Here is an 18,652-nt window from a genome sequence, read left to right as displayed (position 1 = left end):
GAACAAAATCTCCAAGAGAAGCTCTTACTGGTTGATCTCATTGCAGTACTCTTTGGTCGCATCCGCTGATTCGCCTAATGCGATAGAAATGGCCATGGCCAACGATGGCAGCGAGCCCAACAAACCCTTTCATCTCCGTCCAGAATGCGTCAGTCAATCAGTCCACCCGTCGACGATTCAGCTCCCGTTCCTTTAACATGGTCCCCAGAAACCTCTTGTTCCACTAGCATGCGAGGGGTGACGGAAACCGAAACTTTCCCATTTCCCGCCTTGAAACAGGGGAAGTTATGCGGCAAGACCGTTGACTGTTGACATCCCCATGGAGAAGTCGAGAATCCACCAATTGACCCGCATAATGCACTCTTGCAAATCCTACAGTTCCTTGAAAATGACGCCGCACCCGGCCTCTGGAGTTTGACCTCTTTCTTGGGACTGTCAGACAACTCACGACTGTGGACCTCGAGTGTTTTGTTTCTTACACAAGCAGGTTTGCTTTTGGTTTTCTTTTTTTTCTTTTCCTCTGGCCTACCTCCTCCCCTTTTCCCTTTCGTGTAATGACCATGGAGTACGATCGTTACCTTTCACCGACTATAGAACGGTAAGTATTGCAATCCTGTGTACCGATCCATTGCCCGCTGACTGCCTATGCTAGGGATGTCGACGACAAACTGCAGTCGGAGACGAGGCGAGAATTGGAGAAGCACATCGTGTTGAGTGATGCATCCCACACGACGAGGCTAGGAACAAAAACGCGTATCCTACGAGCATCCGATGTTTTGTTATCCTTGGCAGGCAGATCCACGAGCGGTATGCTGCTTCCCGACTACCTACATACTGATGCATAACGGATGCTTGATGGAGAGCTAATCAAGCATGACCTGATGCTGTAGATACGCAGGAACCGTCGGTGGGTGTGGAAAGCTACCAGGAAGCCCTTCGCCTGTTCCCACCGTTTCGCGACGATGATGGGGCTACTCTGGGGACGATCGATCACCGATGCCCGGATTGTGATGCTGTCTTTTCTTCGCCGTGGGTTTACATCGCATGTGGAAAATCGATGGTCGTTGGTTGACCGGCTGGTAGGAACGAATTGAAACAACATTACCTTACCAAGTACTGTCCTGGGGCTGCGATTGCTGTATATGTGATGACACGAGATCGGTAGATCGTTCGCACACTCCTCCTTGCTGCATTTGCTAATTGGTTAACCTTAGGTTGATAACAAAGGGCTATCGTATGGAGAAGCGTCTTGTTCCACTCGAGTCCCGCCCAATTCGTTTCTATTGTGGTAGTTGCGAGAGGCATTTCGCCATTGATGAACATGAACCCCTGGATCGGCAACGGCGTAGGATACATCGACCCCATACCCGAGCGGTGCGACTAACAGCTTACAGATGCGCCGTCATTTGTTCAGTGCAGACATTGTGGGGAGAAGTGTAACATCTCGTCAGTCCCACCTCATCGTGCATGGCAGCCGTGCAAGGGTGAATCCTTTGTCTAATAATTTATAGATATGAGCCAGTACTGAACGACCCCCGGGACGACGTGAGCTTTCGAGATATTCAAAGGGATATTGCAAGTCCCACCGACAGTCGGAGCCCCAGCATCGCTCAGATGGGCTCTCGAGGACCCAAATTCCCGCCAGTGACAAGCCCTAACGATCAGCCCTTCGTAAGAAAGGCCAAGAAGCTACGAGACTCTTTGTCGCTCAGGAGTATGCTCCCTCCCGTAATTGCTGATACTTGTAACTAACTTCAGGGAGAGTTTTCACAAAGTGATGAAGATGAGCTCGTAGCAATCAGCTTCGCAGGGTTATACGATCTGGAAAGAGGTACGCCTTTCAATTGTTTCATGGATATAGAGCCCTGTATTAATGTGCCCTCTAGTGCATGCTCCAAACGGCATCTACCAACCCTTCGAAGGCAACGCAACTGAGCCACATCCAGACCAGTCAGTGACGAGTGTGGCCTCCAGTGGTAAGGCCTTGCAACGACCCATAACTGCCAAAGTCTAAACCACTAACGGGCTAATGGTTAGGAGTCAACGATATACTAGCGTACAGATCTAAGAGATCCGGTTTAGCTCTCTGCGAGGAGAATGAACACCACAATAATGATATGCACGACTCGGATGGCGAATTGCTTGATGACAGTCAAAACCAGACAGTACCCCGCAGACAATCTTTCCTAGAGAAGATCTTTGGCCGGAAGGTCGGCAAGGGTAAGTAATGCAGATTTCACAATGGAACCTAAAAAACTCATTTATTTAGGTCTATCGCGCGCACGTTCAACGTCGGATCGAGGCAAAAGATTAATCAAGAAAGCAAACAACATCCGATTCTCTTTTGTCACCAAGTACTCGAGAAGTGAAAGCAGGGCAGCTACCCTAGAAAGCGTACGGACTTCGGTAGATATGGAAAAGGCAGCAGAAATCAGACAGCAGGCAAACCAAACACCTATTCAGGATGCCGGATACGTTGCCTTATTGCGAGAAACTCAGAACATATTCATTCATGTACAGTATCTCTCTGGGGGAATTGTAGTCCATGATGCATCTGGACGTCAAAGAATACTTGAGATGGATGAGGCAGCACAGCTCTTCTTGCAGCTGAGGGACGAGCTCGCCGCCGCTACTGTCTGGTCACGAGCCCTCACTACACGACACCGAGCAGAGGCAGCTTTGAAGCAAGGAAACTCCCGAGCAGCTGTAGTGGAATATCATGACGCCATGAGGATGCTAGAAACCACCCCGGCACTGGATATTGATAAACTGTCGCGAGCCGCAATGCTACATTCAATGGGACAGGCTTATCGCAACTTGGACATGCCTGCTGAATCAGAAGCCTGTTACCTGGAGGCTTTAGGTCTATATAAGCGGACCCTTGGGCGTGATGACCCTAAGAACTTTTCCGTTTTGCACGACCTTGGAGCTCTGTGCGAGAGAGACGGATACGCCACAGAAGCAGCCGCACTGTACGAGCGCTCATTTGCAGGACGATTGAAGATACTTGGGCATAATGCGCCGGAGACACTGAGTAGTATGCAGGACCTTGCTTCTCTAAAGGTTTTACTTGGCGACCTGGAAGCCGCCTTGCTCCTGCTGGAGAAGGTAGTTCCAGCACTCGAAACGGTCTTTGGTCTGCAACACGCAACAACATTGACTGCAATGAATCAACTGTCCATTTTGTATCAGAAACTTGGTTTGGATAAGGAGTCTCGCACAATAAGTGGCCGGACCATTCCGCATTGCAGAACATTCTTCGGCATCAATAGCCCTATTACCAGAGATGCAGTTGTCCGATATCTCCAGAGCTCTGAGAACTTCGACTTCCCCGCTGATATCAAAGACATCCTTGACCACTACCAACGGTCCCGAGACCCAGACTCCCTGCGTGTGGTCCACCGCTTAGGGAGATCCTACATGGATGCCGGTCTTAATCATGACGCAGCAGAGCTTTTCGAAGCACTCGTTGAGGATTTCATAACAGTTAAAGGTCTCGAAGCCCCCGAGACATTTGATGCGCTCAGTGCGCTATGTGTCTCTCGCGAACATCTCGATTCCGTCGATAAAGCAATTCTTGCATACAAGCAGCTGGTCAATATGGCAAACAGAACACCAGAAGATCACCACTCACGGAAACGAATCGGGTACGCAGAAAAGAGAATCTCAGAGCTCAATCGACGACGAGACATTCTCGCTACCGAACGCAAAGAATGGACCTTACATGAACCAGCTCAATGTGAGAACTGTGCAACTCCGACGACAGTTCTCTGTAATAGTAAGTCCCCTTCTTCTGCCCCAATCATCTTCTACTCACAGCCACACTCACAGCTTGCAAAATCTTCCGCTTCTGCAACGAAAAATGCCACAAGGAAGGCCTCCAGACCCATTTCCCATACTGCATCCCATCCGTTTCTCTCCGAGAATCCAAATCCCTCGCCGTGAAGCCCAAGTGCCCCAGCTCAGCACGCGATCAAGCTATCTCCAAGATCCGACGTGTCGACAACACCAGAACGGTCAATGTAACAGCCAGCTACACCTTCTACCTCGACCCGCGAAACTTCACGACCTTCCGAATGAAGCTCAACTCCGACACAAACACCGTCATACTCTTCTCCCTCGATTCAGACATCCAATACGCCACTATCGATAACCCCCTTTCAGACCCCAACCAAGGAGAATTAAGCAGCCGATCCACTTCCCCATCCTCAACCTCCACCGCCAACCTCAAGGGCGTCCAATGGCTCTCCCCAGATAGACAAGAAGCCATTGTCTACGTGCCCTCCGAAATACCTCAACCTCAGTCCCGCTACGTGCTCGTAACCCCCGGGCGAGAGATGCTCAAATCGGTCATCGAGAAGCGAGTCAGTGTGCGCGGCGGTAATGGCGAGAACGAGCGATTCCGTGCACTGGAATTACCCGACGATGAGCTTATCGAGTATGCGCAGGGTCTGCTGCTTACTGGGTACTTAGGGGAGGCGTTTATGTATGTGATTGAATGGGTGTGGAGATAGACCAGGCTAGTATTTTCTTTTTCTTTTCCTTTTCTTCTATTCTGTATCCATTGCGGTGGATCTAGGTGGGGGAAGTATATATATATATATTTTGTTCCGAAAGGGGGCTTCTCATTTTTTGCGTTAGGGAAATATCTCTCTTCATTCTGTCGTCTTGCGGTCACGATCATGCACTGCTGTGTTTTGTTTAGCATCTATATCACTTTAGGTTGTTTATCATCAACTGGTAGTTGTTTTCTGTCCTAGCAGGGTGTCCTTTTTGGGTTCACCATAACTACGTGGTAAAATATATTGAAATGACGAAAAAGACACCAGAATCTCGCGAAACCAGTAATGTCTATTTCCGAATCTATTTACCATTTGGGTTCACACGGATTCTAACAAAATCGTGTACTGAAACATCCATGAGCCCCAGGCAGTTTGAGAAACCATTTACTCTTCTCCAAACCCAAACGCTCTCCGCTTGTTTAAAATAAGAAAAGGAAAGTAAAAGGTACAAGGGTCATATATCAAATATACAAACACGGTAGGTGCATGTAAAGCGCTGATAAGTTCGTTAATCGTAAATGGAAAGCTTTAGTGCTGAAGAACTGGTCCTTACGAATCGGGCTCGTCGTCGTCGGATTTGTAGTTATCACTGTCACTCTCCCAGTCGTCAGCTTCGAGGGACCGGCCTCGAATGCCGAAACTAAGTAGAAACCCAACGAAGGAAGTGCCGGCGAAAACGCCAAAGGCCAACGCTTCTCCCTTGGGCTCGAGCCTCGATGACAGACTGAACAGACCGCCTGAAACGAACGGACCTACTGCTCGACCAGCCGCCGATAGGGTTTGTGCAAGGCCATTTAGAGCTCCCAAAACTGTGTGATCAGGGGCAGAGTTCGTAATCTATGGTCGGAAGGTTACTAATTGGTTGCTGAACATTAGAGATTGAAAACGAAGCAGACTTACCAATAATAGTGCGCTGGTTAAACCTCCAACAGTAGCGATAGTCTTCACTAGCAGCACTGCGCATAGCTCAAGAGCTAAGAGCGCGGTTTTGCCAGACAATCCTCCAGAGTCATCACCCTTATACCCAATAAAAGGCATCAGAAGAAAAGCGATCACAAAACCAAAGAGACCAGCTCGGTAGGACCATCTATTCCCCATTTTATCCCTCAACTTGCCAAAAATACAAATCTGGAAGATGATTGTGACAAATCCAGAGAACCCTTGCGAAAGTCCAATCTCTGAGGGCGTAAGGCCACGACCGGTAGGAGGGGCAGCCTGAGAGAATATCGGGAAGAGCGCGTTGTAGGCGACGTTGCACAGTGAGAAAATAAGATACGTGAGAAGGAGTAATACAGTGTCCTGATTCAACAGTTCACTTGCCGTCAAACTTGCCTGTTGATGACCACGATAACCAGAAGCCTCTGAAGCCGAGTCAAGGTCGCTGTCATAGCCAGCCGTATCTGCGGAATCCTGGCGAAAAGGGCGATACGGGATAGGGTGAACATATCTTGCCCGTTTCGCAAGGCTCGTAAACTGCCACAGCCAGGAGAAGAAATCGCGGACTCTCTGACGCAATTTAGGCAAACTTTCGGGCTCTTCAAGGCTTTCTTCCAAAAAGAATATTGACACGACAAAATCTACGACCAGAACTGTAGCAGACATTAGATTGGGTGCGAGATACGGATACGGGTTAGGCTTGCTGCTATCCCAAGGGCTGTGATGAAAGACTAGCAAGCCGCCCACTAAAGGACCCGTTATGCCTCCAATACCATAAAGAACTGGGAGGTAGGTGAAAGCCTTTGACTGATTACTTCGGTCAGTGATCTCACCCAGGCAAGTGGACACCAAACCCTGGTTCCCATTGACTGCGCCCATCAAAGCCTGCACGACAATAGCCTGAGCCAGTGTTCTGCAGAAACCAAAAGCGACAAAACATGTTGCTGTCAATATGGTGCCCAGCAAAATAACTGGCCGTCGTCCAATTCTGTCCGACAGCCAGCCCCAAAAGTAGTTCGTTGCAAACTGTGCTATCGCGAACGCAGTGGCAATTGTTCCGACATATACACCAACCATGTTTGGTTCCACCTCGGGAAAGGTTGAGGCCATTTCAGGCAAGTACGGACTGACAGAATTGAAGGCTGTCTGTTCGCACAAAGAGATCATCGCCAAAACAGCCATTTGCTTCACGGGCAATGGAGACTGTCCTTCGGACTCGTGATGGTTCGAGTCATCTTGGTCATTGGCTTCTCCTCCCGATGATGTAGAGTTCGGCCTACCACGCGATTTCGGCGGCGGCGTTTCAAAAGTTTGATAATGTAGTGTGGAGGAACGGCGCCGATTGAGGCCGTCCCGCTCAGACGTCCTCATCGTCGAATCGGGCAGTTACACACGGGGTGAAAGATACCAGAGTGTATTCAACCCATATAGGTTGGCAGCAAAATCAAGGGATTGCTTGAATGGAGCCTCGAAGGCAGTCCTAGTGAGTGTGCTGAGGCTCAATGGCCCCCAGCCTTTCACGATGTGGCGTCGACGCCGCGGCAAAGGAGTAGGAGAGAGAAAGATGGCTGGCTCTCAACCACTATCGGGGCACAAATTGAGATCAAAGCGCCTACACAGGCGCCGAGATCAACAAGCCAAATCGAGAATCCAGAGTCCGGAAAGAGTCAGTGGTAGGCAAGAGGCAACGACAGGCAAACGGCCGAAAAGAGTGTCCGATATGAAGGATGATGTAAGCCAACCAGGTCAAAAATCACAACCGGAGACCATGCTGACTCATCCGCCATCCCGCATTGGGGAATGTCGTTCTTAGTAATCTAGTTTTATTGGGGGATTTCACCTAGTAGGTTGGCAGGTTCTGGTTCGTCGTGTCCCTGATCTGAGACACTATTAAGTAGTGCTACGCAATACGATGGAAATTGTACCAAAACGCTTGGCTCACGTGCTTCGCACGTGCCACTTCGCTTTTCCTGCGTGAATGACATCATATCACAGTGGGAGTACGCCGATAAGTACAATATATACATACCTTGGACTACTACGAGTGTACGATTAGATGAGTTAAAAGGCAAAATCTCAGAAAGGACGGGAGACACGGTTGATCTCAATATAACCCTTATTGTATATATATCCCTTTTCATGCACACGTGCTCTCGTTGATTATTCTCATACACTTTGGCAACTGCCCCACTGTATAAAATGTCTAAAAGCCAGAAAAACCCACATTAGTCTTTGGACTATAGACTATAATTAAGGACAGGCTACTCAACAAGGCCTGCTGGCCCAATGGTAAGGCGCTTGACTACGGATCAAGAGATTGCAGGTTCGAATCCTGCGTAGGTCAGTTCTTTTTGCTTTTTTATCCTTCATCTACATGTATTGTTTTAGTATGAACGATAGTGCTTTTTCCTTTGTGCTTTTTCCTTTTTCTTACTCTGCTTTACTAATCTCTAATTCGTTGCTCTTTCTTCACCCAGTTTTTGGTCATGTTAGTCAATTGTTGTACACCAAGGCGACATGAACTTAGTCAAAACTAATTCCCTAGCCTAATGTTGCGTGGGTAGCAACCAAGGTTGGCGGTCACCGCTAATGTTGATACGGATATATCATCTCAATAGCGACGAAATTAATGCTGATGGGCTAGACAGAAATTACATGACTTGAAAAACAAAGCACAAAAATCAATCATTGCTCATCACTTCATCAACAAGTTCACAGCCCAAGGAACACTCAAACCTCTCAAATCCCCATAATGTTGCCCAACGCCCAAAAACACAATAGGAATACCCGTGGCGTGGACCATGCTAACAAGCGTACCAACCATGTCCCCGACAGTATCACACTTGCTGATGATAAACCCATCCAGGTTTCTACCGGTGCCGAAAGCCTGGTTGAAGTTACGCGCCTGCATCACACTATCAGTGCCAACTAAGGCTTCTCCAACCATGAAGATCTTGTCCGGCTTGGCGAACTTGCCAAATTTCTCGAGGGAAGACATCAGGCGTTGATCGTTATGACGGCGACCAGCAGTATCGATCAAGACGACGTCGAATTTATTGGCAGCTCCATACTCAACCGCATCCTTGGCCACATTTGCTGCATCTTTGCCATATCCCTTCTCATACAGTTCGACCTGGCCAGCATTTTCTCGAGCACTGAGTTCTTTCAAGTTTCGGGCATGGACACGGAGTTGCTCCACCGCGCCGGAGCGAAACGTGTCACATGCTGCAATCAAGACACGATACTTATTCTGCAACAAGAAGTAGCATATCTTGCCCAAGTTGGTAGACTTCCCCACGCCATTAACTCCGACTATAGAGATCACATAAGGGCGGGGTTGTTGTTGTTGTTTGCTTGTGGGAGAGATGACAGCATCGATCTCACGCAGCAGATCCAACGAGGATGTAGGAGTAAGTATCTTTCGCAAAGATGATTCCATAGCCTGGTGCAATGCAGCATCCACACTCTGGAAGTTTCCTGTTTTTTTCCCAACAAGCTCGCGTTGCACACCATCACACAGACGGACTGCTGCCTCACGTGCCACATTCTTCTTCATAAGATGATCCTCCATAGCCTTCAAGGGCTTTTCGAGATCGGATTCAGATAAAACCTTCCCACCCACGATATTGCGGAAAAGGCCACCGATGGCGTTGAATCCCGAACCAACGATTCCCGTGGACACACTCTTCGCTTTTCCACTGTCCGCATTCTCGAGTATAGAGTGGACTTCATCCCCCAAGTCTTTCAGGACAAACTGCCCCTTCCCAGTTCTGTGACCCCAAGAGTCCTGGGCAACAACTTCCACAGCTGGGGCTAAGGTCTCTTCACCATCCGCAGGTGCAGAATAATCCAGAATCACACCGTCATCCTCATCGGCAAGTCCATCAGCATCCCACTTCCGCATCTTCTTTCCTCCCTTAGCTATCTTTCCCTTGCGAATGTTCTCATCCCCCGACGAAACGTTTGCGCTTGCGTTGGCCGCTTTTCGCGCACGGCGAGATACCCGGTTACCAGGTCCTCCTTTAGTGGTCAGGATCTGACTCGTGACTGGCGTTGATGATCGAGAAGTCTCTGGGGTTTGGGGCGGCGTACCCTCATCAGAGGTCACCACGCCCGACGCAGCTTGCCGCTGCGCTTTAAAGGCATTAGCATACCTTCTCTGGCTTAGATGGCTGATAAAAACATACCATGGAGAAGACCGGGCACAGATGGCGGGGGCGGGCCACCATGTTCTGAGGAGACAAGCGGGTCTTTCTTGTGTTCCGCACCTGTCACGGAAGCGTCCGAATTGATTGGCACCCAGTTGTCCTCAAGCTCCCTAACTTGTTGTTCGAAGTATCTCTCGAAAGGATACTCGACCACCCTTGCGCGTGTACTTCGCAGCTGGTCTTTGTAGATATCGACGAATAAAGTCGAGATATTGTCAAGAAGTTTGTCGATCCAACCGAGATGCAGGAGTGATTGATAAACAGCCTGTGGCGAACTCGAGATTAACGACGATAGCAGCATGCTGTAGAATCAGTACATACCACAAATATTAGATCAAACTCCTTCACTCTCTTCCACTTCAATGTGTATTTCTCCTTCTTGTACGCTGGAGAGGTCGCATTCGCCGCTTGAATTTGGACTTTCTCTTCGATAAAGACATCATTGATAAGGCTGTTGACAATGTGGGCGCCTACTGGAGCGTACGATCTCGACCATAACACTACTCCGGAGGTAGTCAAAATCTCGAATGCTTCCAACATCTCGAATACTACTTGGTAGAATAATGGTGTAGTGGCGTGTACGCCGTATGTGAGGGAAGGAAGAAGATCCGCGCTGTGGGGAAAGTATCTGCGGGCGGAAAGGCTGTTTCATTTATTTGAGCTATCAGCGAACTTCACTTTCAAAGTTCAGCCACGTATAGACAAGACACAACTCCCGACCACCCCCATTCACTCTACTCTCGACCCTGCCCAAATTTTTGTTCACTACCCACAAGCTCCTCAATTAAAGCAGGTTTTCAATTCTGCTTGATTCTCCTATCCGTACTTCAAATAGGAAAACATGTACCGCCAGTCCTTCGCTCCACCGCCAGCACAATCACCTCCGCTTCACCATCCCGTCCCTCAACATGTTTCCACCGTTCCCATGATGCGCTCTCCTCCTCCTCCATCATCTCAGCAGTCCCAGGCGGCCGGTTATGGGAACCCATATCAACCTACTCCCCCGCAAGGCGGCAGTGGGACCTATGCTCCTGGATTTGGAGGGTTCATCAACGATCCTACGGCGCAAATGGGAATTCAGGTCGGTAAGACTGCCATGATGGCCGGTCAAGAATACATGGAACAGAATGTAAGCGATTTCCGAGGACCGCTACACTTGGGATTTCTTTTATTAACCCTCTTGTTTCTCGGATTAGTTCAACCGCTACGTCTCCATACCCGCCCTAAAACACTACTTCAATGTCTCCAACTCTTATGTGTTGAGTAAACTCGCACTTGTTCTCTTCCCTTGGCGACACAAACCCTGGTCTCGTCAGCAAAGTCGTGTCACGGCGGCAGCTACAGGCCCTAATGGGCAGATCTCCCATCAGCAATACTCAACCATGTTTCTACCCCCTCGCGATGACCTGAACTCCCCCGATATGTATATTCCGGTCATGGCTTTGGTCACATATATCCTCCTGTCGGCAATGCTGGCAGGATTCAGAGGCAACTTCCACCCCGAACTTCTTGGTTCGATCACGACCACAGCTATTGCAGTCATAGTGTTTGAGATACTTTGTCTAAAGCTGGCCATGTACATCCTCAGCATTAACAATGAATCGCAGCTACTGGACCTTGTGGCATACTCGGGCTATAAATTTGTGGGCATAATCCTCACACTAGTGACGTCGGAGATTGTGACCCCGGGAAAAGGAACTGGCGGTTGGATTGGCTGGGTTGTGTTCATCTACACATTCCTAGCTAATGCGTTCTTCCTGGTAAGTGTATTTGGTCGTGGTCTACTTATCCAACCAATCAACTGATGTGTTGTCCAGCTCCGTTCTTTGAAATATGTCCTCCTTCCGGACTCAATCAGTGATGCGCGCACGGGAGCAATGCACACCGTCGCCCGGTCGCAACGCAACCGTCGCACCCAATTTTTGTTCATCTATGCTTATGTTATCCAGTTTGTCTTCATGTGGGTGTTGAGTCGGGAGGGCCCAACTGCTTCGAACGCAGCTGGCTCAGCGTCGTAATAGAGCTATTGGGCCCCACTGGATTGCAAATAACGAGAGACGGCCTCACGAAGGAAAAAGTATGGCATAAATCAGTGAGAAAAAACCAATTCCAAGTGGGGAAATCTTTTTGCTTATGGGTGCCATGTAAGAAGTCAGATAAATTCAGCTGTGTAATTCCATTGTTTTAGCATAGGACCTGCTTCGGTTGGGCAGGATACTCCCCCTTGGAGACTCCGCATGATTCTAGACCATATATCTTCATACATAATGTTTATTGTTCGACTACGTTTTTTTAATTTTTTCATGTTTTACTTTTTGCGGGTAAAAAGCCCCAAGATTCTCATATATGTAAATATCAAATTCAAGCTACCTATGTATGCTATCAAAGCTCGGTTGAGAAAGCACCTATAACGTCAAACGTTAGACACGCATCCCGAACAGTGAAAGCGGTATCACAATGTGAAGTAAAATGTTCCATCAGAGATCTTGGTGATGAGGGTAATATCATTGCCAGAGGCATCAATTACTATCTAGGCAGTGCATTGTTCTAATCCTCGGAACATAGGGCGAGAGAAAATATGCAAAACGTACCGAACAGAGAACGCCATCAAGACCTTCGTTGGGTAAAGTAGAATAATCTCAAAACCTGCAAGTCTTGAATGAATTAGCGATAATCCGATGGGGCGAATGGAGAGACGACAATGTAATGAGGTTCAAAAGAATATCAGAATATGTAAGAAGAAATGAATATCATACTTCAGTGCTGTATCGAAACTCCGGCGAGAGCTTCACAGACACTGGGTCAATCGCAAATTACCGCATCATTTTAGATTTGGGGTGCTGGGAAACAGGAAAGAAAATTATATACATACCAGTAGAAAATATCAAAGAAGTCATCAAAGACTTGATGAAAAGGTTAATTCAAAAACAGTCGATCGAGTGTCATTCCCAAAAACAGCATCATGTTTTGATTTGGGAACAGAAAACCGAAGCTTTCTCTTGCAGAAACAAGAGGAAAATCCAAAAGGGCCACCAGAAAAATGAGCTTAAATGCGATGCGGTCGGAAGGCGGAAAAAGGTGAAGCTCCGAAGGCGGCGCTAATAGAACGAAGCAGCCCTAGTCCACACCGTAAGTCCCATCGACGGGCTCCGACTGGCTATTAAGCGAGAAACTGTGGGCAACGCCGCAAGACCGAAATTCGCGACTCCAGCAGCCAGAGCGACTTGTGCGTTTCGGACGACCCTTCGACAACCCCGACCACTTCGACAACAAATTCCTAGCCCGACCTCCCGGAGTCTGTCGACCGTGAGTTATTGATGCGCCCATCTACCGTACCGGTGGAATCTGCTTTACTGAGACCGTTGTTTTCGCAATTTTCTAGGAAGCCTTCGCCATGGCCGATATCGATATCAAGATTGCTCAATGGAAGCTCGTTGAGATTGGCCGTGTGGTGCTGATCCGTAGCGGTCCCTATACCGGCAAGTTGGCTGCCATCGTCGAGATTATCGACCACAGACGTGTATGTTTTAATATGATTCGTGCGAGGGTCACGGAGAGCCGCAATTTGGGTGGGAAACGGGTACTCTGAGATGGCCATGATATTGACAAAGTGTCGCAATGAAATAGGTCTTGGTTGACGGTCCTTCCACCGAGGATAACAAGATTGTCCCCCGTCATGTTCTTCCTCTCGCCCACGCCACCCTCACCCACTTCGTCATCCCCCAGCTTCCCCGTGCTGCCGGAACCGGCCCCGTTAAGAAGCTCTGGCAGAAGAACGAGATCGACGGCAAGTGGGCTAAGAGCAGCATCGCCCAGAAGACCGACCGTGCTGAGCGCCGCAAGAACCTTAACGACTTTGAGCGCTTCAAGGTCCTGCGCCTCCGGAAGCAGGTACGTGGACCGCTCTATTGATTTTGTGGATATGACGAGACCGGGGCCGGGAACATACACTGGTCCTTGCGCTGTTATCGAACATATGGAAATAGGATTGATGGCTGACAATTTATGACGTTTATAGGCTCGCTTCGAGGTCCAGAAGGCTCACGCCAAGCTGAGGGCTGCTGCTCCTAAGTCGTAGATGGTTTGCTTCATGAGGCTCGGTGCATAGTGGGAGGGGGTGCCTTTGGGACGGTTTTACATTGCTGAGGGTTTATTTGATTTCAGCACAAAACACGCTGTACGCATTATCATTGGCAGCATAAAATGATTCGAGAACCTTGATATCCTGACAAGAGGTTACACTCGTACGTCACAGAAGATGGCACACCTTTCTACTAGTATTAAGGAGGCTCTGGGTTTACTTATCTTGATATCAGCGGGCCATGCCTTTTTAATGGAAATTGGGGAATGATCCACCAAAAAACCAGAAGGGAAAAAAAAACAAAAACAAACGTAATTTTCATGACCAAGCGCATTTATTTAAATTATGTTGTATGTTGGGGCAAATCTAGAATTTAACTCAGGATCGTGTTTGGTCGGGGATATAAATTATATACGGTAATGTAAAGTTCGAAGTTGGTAGGCCAGTTAGTTCGTAGTCGCTTGTGTGTTCGGCGTCTGGGGGTCGTGAGGGGACCCAATAAGCTCGCTAACGATTTTCGGCAGCCATGACATTCACACAGCTTTGCGCCTTTCCAACTTCAACCAGACCACAAAAACCCCCTCATCCACCACAGTTGTCTTTCCTGTGTCTAGGTACGTCCAAATGTTATGTCTGGCTGTCAGGATGATTTTTACGCTCGAAACTGGTGAATTCCTGCAGTTTTCAGAGGGACCCCCCGGTTTCGTGGGCCACAATTCGAGCCTTTCAGCGTCCGAACCAGTCCCATAGTGCGAATTGCTGACCTTCGATATCATAGCCCTTTTAGGCTCCCCCAATTCACAAAATGGCCGACCCCCGTGTTGAAGAGATCGTCGATGAGACTCCCCAGGCGAACGTTGAAGATGCCGGCAGCAGCTCCGAGTCTGAGGCTGGCGATGAGCCCAACATTCCCGCCGGCGCCGCCGTCACCATCCACTCTCGTAATGAGAAGAAGGCTCGCAAGGCCATTGGCAAGCTCGGCCTGAAGCATGTTCCCGGCATCACTCGTGTCACTCTCCGCAGACCCAAGAACGTATGGAATCGATCTACCCCGCTTCCGTCCGACGCTCAACGGTGCTGGTGTCCCAGAAGACGATGAGCGGCATGGATTCGTGTCAATGCAGAGGCTAACGTGTCTCTTACAGATCCTATTCGTCATCAACCAGCCCGATGTCTACCGTTCCCCCTCCAGCAACACCTGGATGTATGTTCTCTGAATTATAAACACTGGATGTATCCGTTGGCTTACGCGATGAACAGCATCTTCGGTGAGGCTAAGATCGAGGACCTGAACTCCCAGGCTCAGGCTTCCGCTGCTCAGCAGCTCGCCGCCGCCGAGGCTGCCGCCGGTGAACACGCTGGTCACGACCACGACCACGACCACGGCAAGGGCAAGGCCCCCGAGGCCGAGGCCAAGAAGGAGGAGGAAGAGGATGATGGCGAGCCCGTTGATGAGACCGGTCTCGAGGCCAAGGACATTGAGCTTGTCATGGCCCAGGCCAACGTGTCGCGCAAGAAGGCCGTCAAGGCTCTGCGTGAGAATGACAACGATATCGTGAACTCCATCATGGCACTCAGCATATAAGCACTATCCCACTTAATTTCGCGCTATCAGTGGCTGATGTCTCTTAGCCCTGCTGGCAGGATAGCTTTGGGTGAGAGGTCAGGTTGATATCCCCTAGGATGCATGTTCTACCAAGCCCTAGTGTAAATCAAGAGTTCAAAAGAAAAAAAAGCCGAATTGAACAATCCATGCTTCCTCAATGGCCGGTAACTCTCAGATATACCAGTTCCAAATATTGCAAAAAGCAAAAAACAAAACTGTATCAGTAAGAATTTACATAGTATACTCCGTACAAAGGTCGACAATTACACCGTGCTCCTATTTCTTGGCTGTATTCGTTTGTGGTCGGAACACGGGAAAATGGTGATCACGTGATTGACATACCCATTCCAAACCTTTGCCGAGTTGATCCTCACTCCCGGAACCTCAGTCTTTGCACGTTGAACTCCCCTCTCCTACCTATATCCCTCCAATCCACACATCAAAATGGCCGCCGTATGTCAATTACGCTCTGAACATTTGGTTCTGGTTGGTTGCAATGGAATTCAACCCCGCTAACGATTTGTGTACAGCGCAGCGCCGCTCTTAAGATTGACTGGGCCAAGGTGACCGGCTCCCTAGGCCTCCGCGGCCAGACTGCTGCCTCTCTCCAGGCCTTCAAGAAGAGGAACGATGATGCCCGCCGCAAGGTTCAGCTCCTGTCCGAACAGCCCCAGACCGTCGACTTCGCCCAGTACCGCAAGGTCCTGAAGAATCAGGCCATCGTCGACGAGATCGAGAACCACTTTAAGAGCTTCAAGCCCGCCACCTACGATGTTTCCCGTCAGCTGAAGGCTATCGATGCCTTCGAGGCCCAGGCTGTTCAGAGCGCTGAGGAGACCAAGGGCAAGGTTGAATCTGAGCTCCGCAACTTGCAGAAGACCCTCGAGAACATTGAAACCGCTCGTCCATTCGATGAGCTCACCGTGGTATGTTTAGATTCGATGGATTGCATAAGTGATTGCTGGGGTAAAGATCGGCCCACTGACTCGTTCCCTTTTCTACTGTGTAGGATGAGGTTGCCTCCGCTCAGCCCGAGATTGATGAGAAGACCGCCTCTATGGTCAGCAAGGGCAGATGGATGCCGGCTGGTTACAAGGTGAGTCTCTCTGGATATATGGCCTTTTACGGGCTAATTTTTGTTTCAACTTATAGGAGCGCTTTGGCGATATGTCTGTTGTCTAAATTGGCAGAATACTCTGTCATTCACGCTTTTTTTCCTCCTTCGACCAGTGTTCTCACACGACGGAATTTACTTTTGTCAAGCATGTTTGCCAGCTAGGATACCCTTTGCGTCTGGCAGTGTGAACATGGTTGTGGGGTGTGTATAGAAACAATGTTCAATTTAGAAGACGTTTTCTGCATTAACCAACAGCTTTGTTCATTTTCGCTATAGTAAAATGATGTTAAATCCCGTCGATAACCACAGTGATGCTATCCTTTTTTTTCTAGAGCATTACGGGTTCGAAAATCCTATCAACTGCCCTCTTCCATTGGGCAGTTTATGAATATCAAGTAAATGTCAAGTATATTCATTCCCGTGGTGAGTCTCTGTATGTCTTAAAAAAAATCTAGTAGATGATATGTGTATATATATTCTTGCCGCCCTTATCGTAAGTATATTCCCGTCCAATGTTTTTCAAGGGGGATTTTTGCCGACATTGAAACCTGGTGGTACAGTCAGAGCTACTTTGTTTTCCGCCTTTTGAGTTGAAACTCCTCGAATTTCTACGCGTCACGCTCAACCACTTCCTCATCACGCTCTATACCCCAATGCTGCTCCGCGTTATATCCGTGGTAGGATGAGTCACGGCGCTTAATTGCAACACTATAGATTGCACAGCTCATTTCGGGTTCTCCGCAACCAGGGATAAGTAGCCAAACCCCCGCATCTGTTGTGGTCCAGAAACTGGCTGCTGTGACCCTGGCATTTGCCCTGTGATCAGGGTGATAGGTTATTCATCTGATCACACTGCAGCCTTGTGGATCATTTTATATTATTTATAGGGGTATGACTGATCAAACACGAAGATAAGAGATGAGGAAGGGGTCCTTCCCATCTCTCTCTCTCTCTCTCTCGTATTATCGAGACTGCTGAAAGGAATACATAAGCACTGGTTGGATTCGATCAGGGTTCTACTACTCAATCAACTTTGTATACGAGTCTATGAGGCAGATGAGTGAACTATTGCCACCGGGCCAGGACCGGTGTCACTTGGAAAATCTACCTGTGGAGATCCTTCAGGAGATTTTCTTCCGCTGTCTTGAATTCAATCTCCCCCGGGCCTCCTTGTATATCTCGAGGGTCCTTTCTAACTCCACTATCTACACTTGGCTTATTCGACTCGGGTTCAGCAGTGCCAACCTGGGTTCAAAAAATGATTTCTTTACCCCAGACTTTCTACCACCACCTTTGAACTACTTTGCGCTCTCTGAACAGCAGAGAAGGGATCTTCAAAATGACATTCTCGCTTCTCGTTGGTGCACGCTACCTTTGATACGCAAGTGCCAAAGGGAGTACGTGGAACATGCCATTCGTCGGAGATGTGGAAACCTACACTTGGCCCCTGAAGACCAATATGCTCTGGCCAACGTCAAGAATCGCTTCGGGGACCTGGAAGGTTGCGACAAAGGTTGGGGAGGATATCGCAGCAAAGGAGACATGATTCTCAAGGCTCGGGACCGGGACACCGACGAAGACTACAAGGTCGCGATATGGTTTCATTTCGGGGCGTTTCAGGTCCGCAAGCCTAACAAGCTGTTTACCGACTTCGATCTCTTTCGGCTTCCATGCTGCTTGCCGGAGTTGCCGCCTCGTATGCCGGGCAAACTGCTCGGCGCGCCATGGACGGACACGAAACTCGAATTTCTCCAACTACTCTCGATGGAAGCGTACATCGACGAGGACGACTCGTTCGACCGTTCCCGGCGCCTTCTTCGACAAGTCATTCGGGACCGTGATTTTGCGACTTTCCAGCGATTGATCAGCATGCACATCCGCTGCCAGTGCTATAAATACCCGCTGCCCTGGCCCGTTCTCCCCAACCACTTCCAGGTAGCATTAAAGTATGCGGACAAGTATGACGATCCGTTCATAAAACTACTAGTCGAGCAACGTTGGGAGGACATCCCAGCAAATCTCCTACATCTTAAAGACAATCTGATGGCGAAAGCGGGAACGGGCCATATATGTTAGATCTTCTTTAACTTTTTGGGATGAAGCAAGCATCTATTATTATGCCATTACTATAATACAAATTTG

General features: G+C 48.8%; 8 protein-coding genes and 1 non-coding gene across 9 annotated transcripts; 7 read left to right on the top strand and 2 right to left on the bottom strand.

The window, feature by feature from the left end:
* The first annotated feature begins 355 nt into the window (after positions 1–355).
* On the top strand, positions 356–4,640 carry BDW43DRAFT_181700 (tetratricopeptide repeat protein). Its single transcript, XM_032038887.1, has 12 exons — positions 356–598; positions 653–807; positions 891–1,029; positions 1,084–1,161; positions 1,215–1,345; positions 1,395–1,446; positions 1,512–1,714; positions 1,763–1,831; positions 1,887–1,976; positions 2,038–2,220; positions 2,270–3,778; positions 3,832–4,640. Exons 1-12 carry the CDS (start codon positions 555–557, stop codon positions 4,512–4,514), a joined length of 3,336 nt encoding a protein of 1,111 aa, XP_031904537.1. The 5' UTR covers positions 356–554; the 3' UTR covers positions 4,515–4,640.
* BDW43DRAFT_263957 (MFS transporter) lies at positions 4,591–7,360 on the bottom strand. The gene is made up of 2 exons (XM_032040617.1): positions 5,463–7,360; positions 4,591–5,399 (listed from the first exon to the last, which is right to left on the bottom strand). Exons 1-2 carry the CDS (start codon positions 6,867–6,869, stop codon positions 5,112–5,114), a joined length of 1,695 nt encoding a protein of 564 aa, XP_031904536.1. The 5' UTR covers positions 6,870–7,360; the 3' UTR covers positions 4,591–5,111.
* Positions 7,361–7,770: 410 nt separating this feature from the next.
* BDW43DRAFT_t42 lies at positions 7,771–7,842 on the top strand. The gene has a single exon. It is a non-coding gene; the product is annotated as a tRNA-Arg (tRNA).
* Positions 7,843–7,961: 119 nt separating this feature from the next.
* Positions 7,962–10,321, bottom strand: BDW43DRAFT_181660 (signal recognition particle receptor subunit alpha). Its single transcript, XM_032038886.1, has 3 exons — positions 10,028–10,321; positions 9,686–9,971; positions 7,962–9,632 (listed from the first exon to the last, which is right to left on the bottom strand). Exons 1-3 carry the CDS (start codon positions 10,244–10,246, stop codon positions 8,194–8,196), a joined length of 1,944 nt encoding a protein of 647 aa, XP_031904535.1. The 5' UTR covers positions 10,247–10,321; the 3' UTR covers positions 7,962–8,193.
* A 14-nt stretch (positions 10,322–10,335) lies between these two features.
* BDW43DRAFT_263953 (protein transporter YIF1) lies at positions 10,336–11,953 on the top strand. The gene is made up of 3 exons (XM_032040616.1): positions 10,336–10,835; positions 10,903–11,466; positions 11,524–11,953. Exons 1-3 carry the CDS (start codon positions 10,548–10,550, stop codon positions 11,722–11,724), a joined length of 1,053 nt encoding a protein of 350 aa, XP_031904534.1. The 5' UTR covers positions 10,336–10,547; the 3' UTR covers positions 11,725–11,953.
* Positions 11,954–12,941: 988 nt separating this feature from the next.
* On the top strand, positions 12,942–14,297 carry BDW43DRAFT_263950 (60S ribosomal protein eL14). Its single transcript, XM_032040615.1, has 3 exons — positions 12,942–13,226; positions 13,334–13,597; positions 13,725–14,297. Exons 1-3 carry the CDS (start codon positions 13,101–13,103, stop codon positions 13,782–13,784), a joined length of 450 nt encoding a protein of 149 aa, XP_031904533.1. The 5' UTR covers positions 12,942–13,100; the 3' UTR covers positions 13,785–14,297.
* Positions 14,298–14,344: 47 nt separating this feature from the next.
* On the top strand, positions 14,345–15,606 carry BDW43DRAFT_263942 (nascent polypeptide-associated complex subunit alpha). The gene is made up of 4 exons (XM_032040614.1): positions 14,345–14,401; positions 14,566–14,820; positions 14,933–14,991; positions 15,048–15,606. Exons 2-4 carry the CDS (start codon positions 14,593–14,595, stop codon positions 15,370–15,372), a joined length of 612 nt encoding a protein of 203 aa, XP_031904532.1. The 5' UTR covers positions 14,345–14,401; positions 14,566–14,592; the 3' UTR covers positions 15,373–15,606.
* A 113-nt stretch (positions 15,607–15,719) lies between these two features.
* BDW43DRAFT_263938 (F1F0 ATP synthase subunit d) lies at positions 15,720–17,091 on the top strand. The gene is made up of 4 exons (XM_032040613.1): positions 15,720–15,846; positions 15,924–16,319; positions 16,403–16,489; positions 16,546–17,091. Exons 1-4 carry the CDS (start codon positions 15,838–15,840, stop codon positions 16,573–16,575), a joined length of 522 nt encoding a protein of 173 aa, XP_031904531.1. The 5' UTR covers positions 15,720–15,837; the 3' UTR covers positions 16,576–17,091.
* A 50-nt stretch (positions 17,092–17,141) lies between these two features.
* Positions 17,142–18,628, top strand: BDW43DRAFT_263935 (uncharacterized protein). Its single transcript, XM_032040612.1, has one exon. The coding sequence runs from the start codon at positions 17,558–17,560 to the stop codon at positions 18,584–18,586; it is 1,029 nt and encodes a 342-aa protein (XP_031904530.1). The 5' UTR covers positions 17,142–17,557; the 3' UTR covers positions 18,587–18,628.
* Positions 18,629–18,652: the final 24 nt, after the last annotated feature.

Source organism: Aspergillus alliaceus, assembly GCF_009176365.1.
Source record: "Aspergillus alliaceus strain CBS 536.65 unplaced genomic scaffold BDW43scaffold_5, whole genome shotgun sequence".
Taxonomy (NCBI): Eukaryota; Fungi; Ascomycota; class Eurotiomycetes; order Eurotiales; family Aspergillaceae; genus Aspergillus; species Aspergillus alliaceus.
Note: the sequence above shows the minus strand (reverse complement) of the source record. Positions and strands in the feature narration are given on the sequence as shown.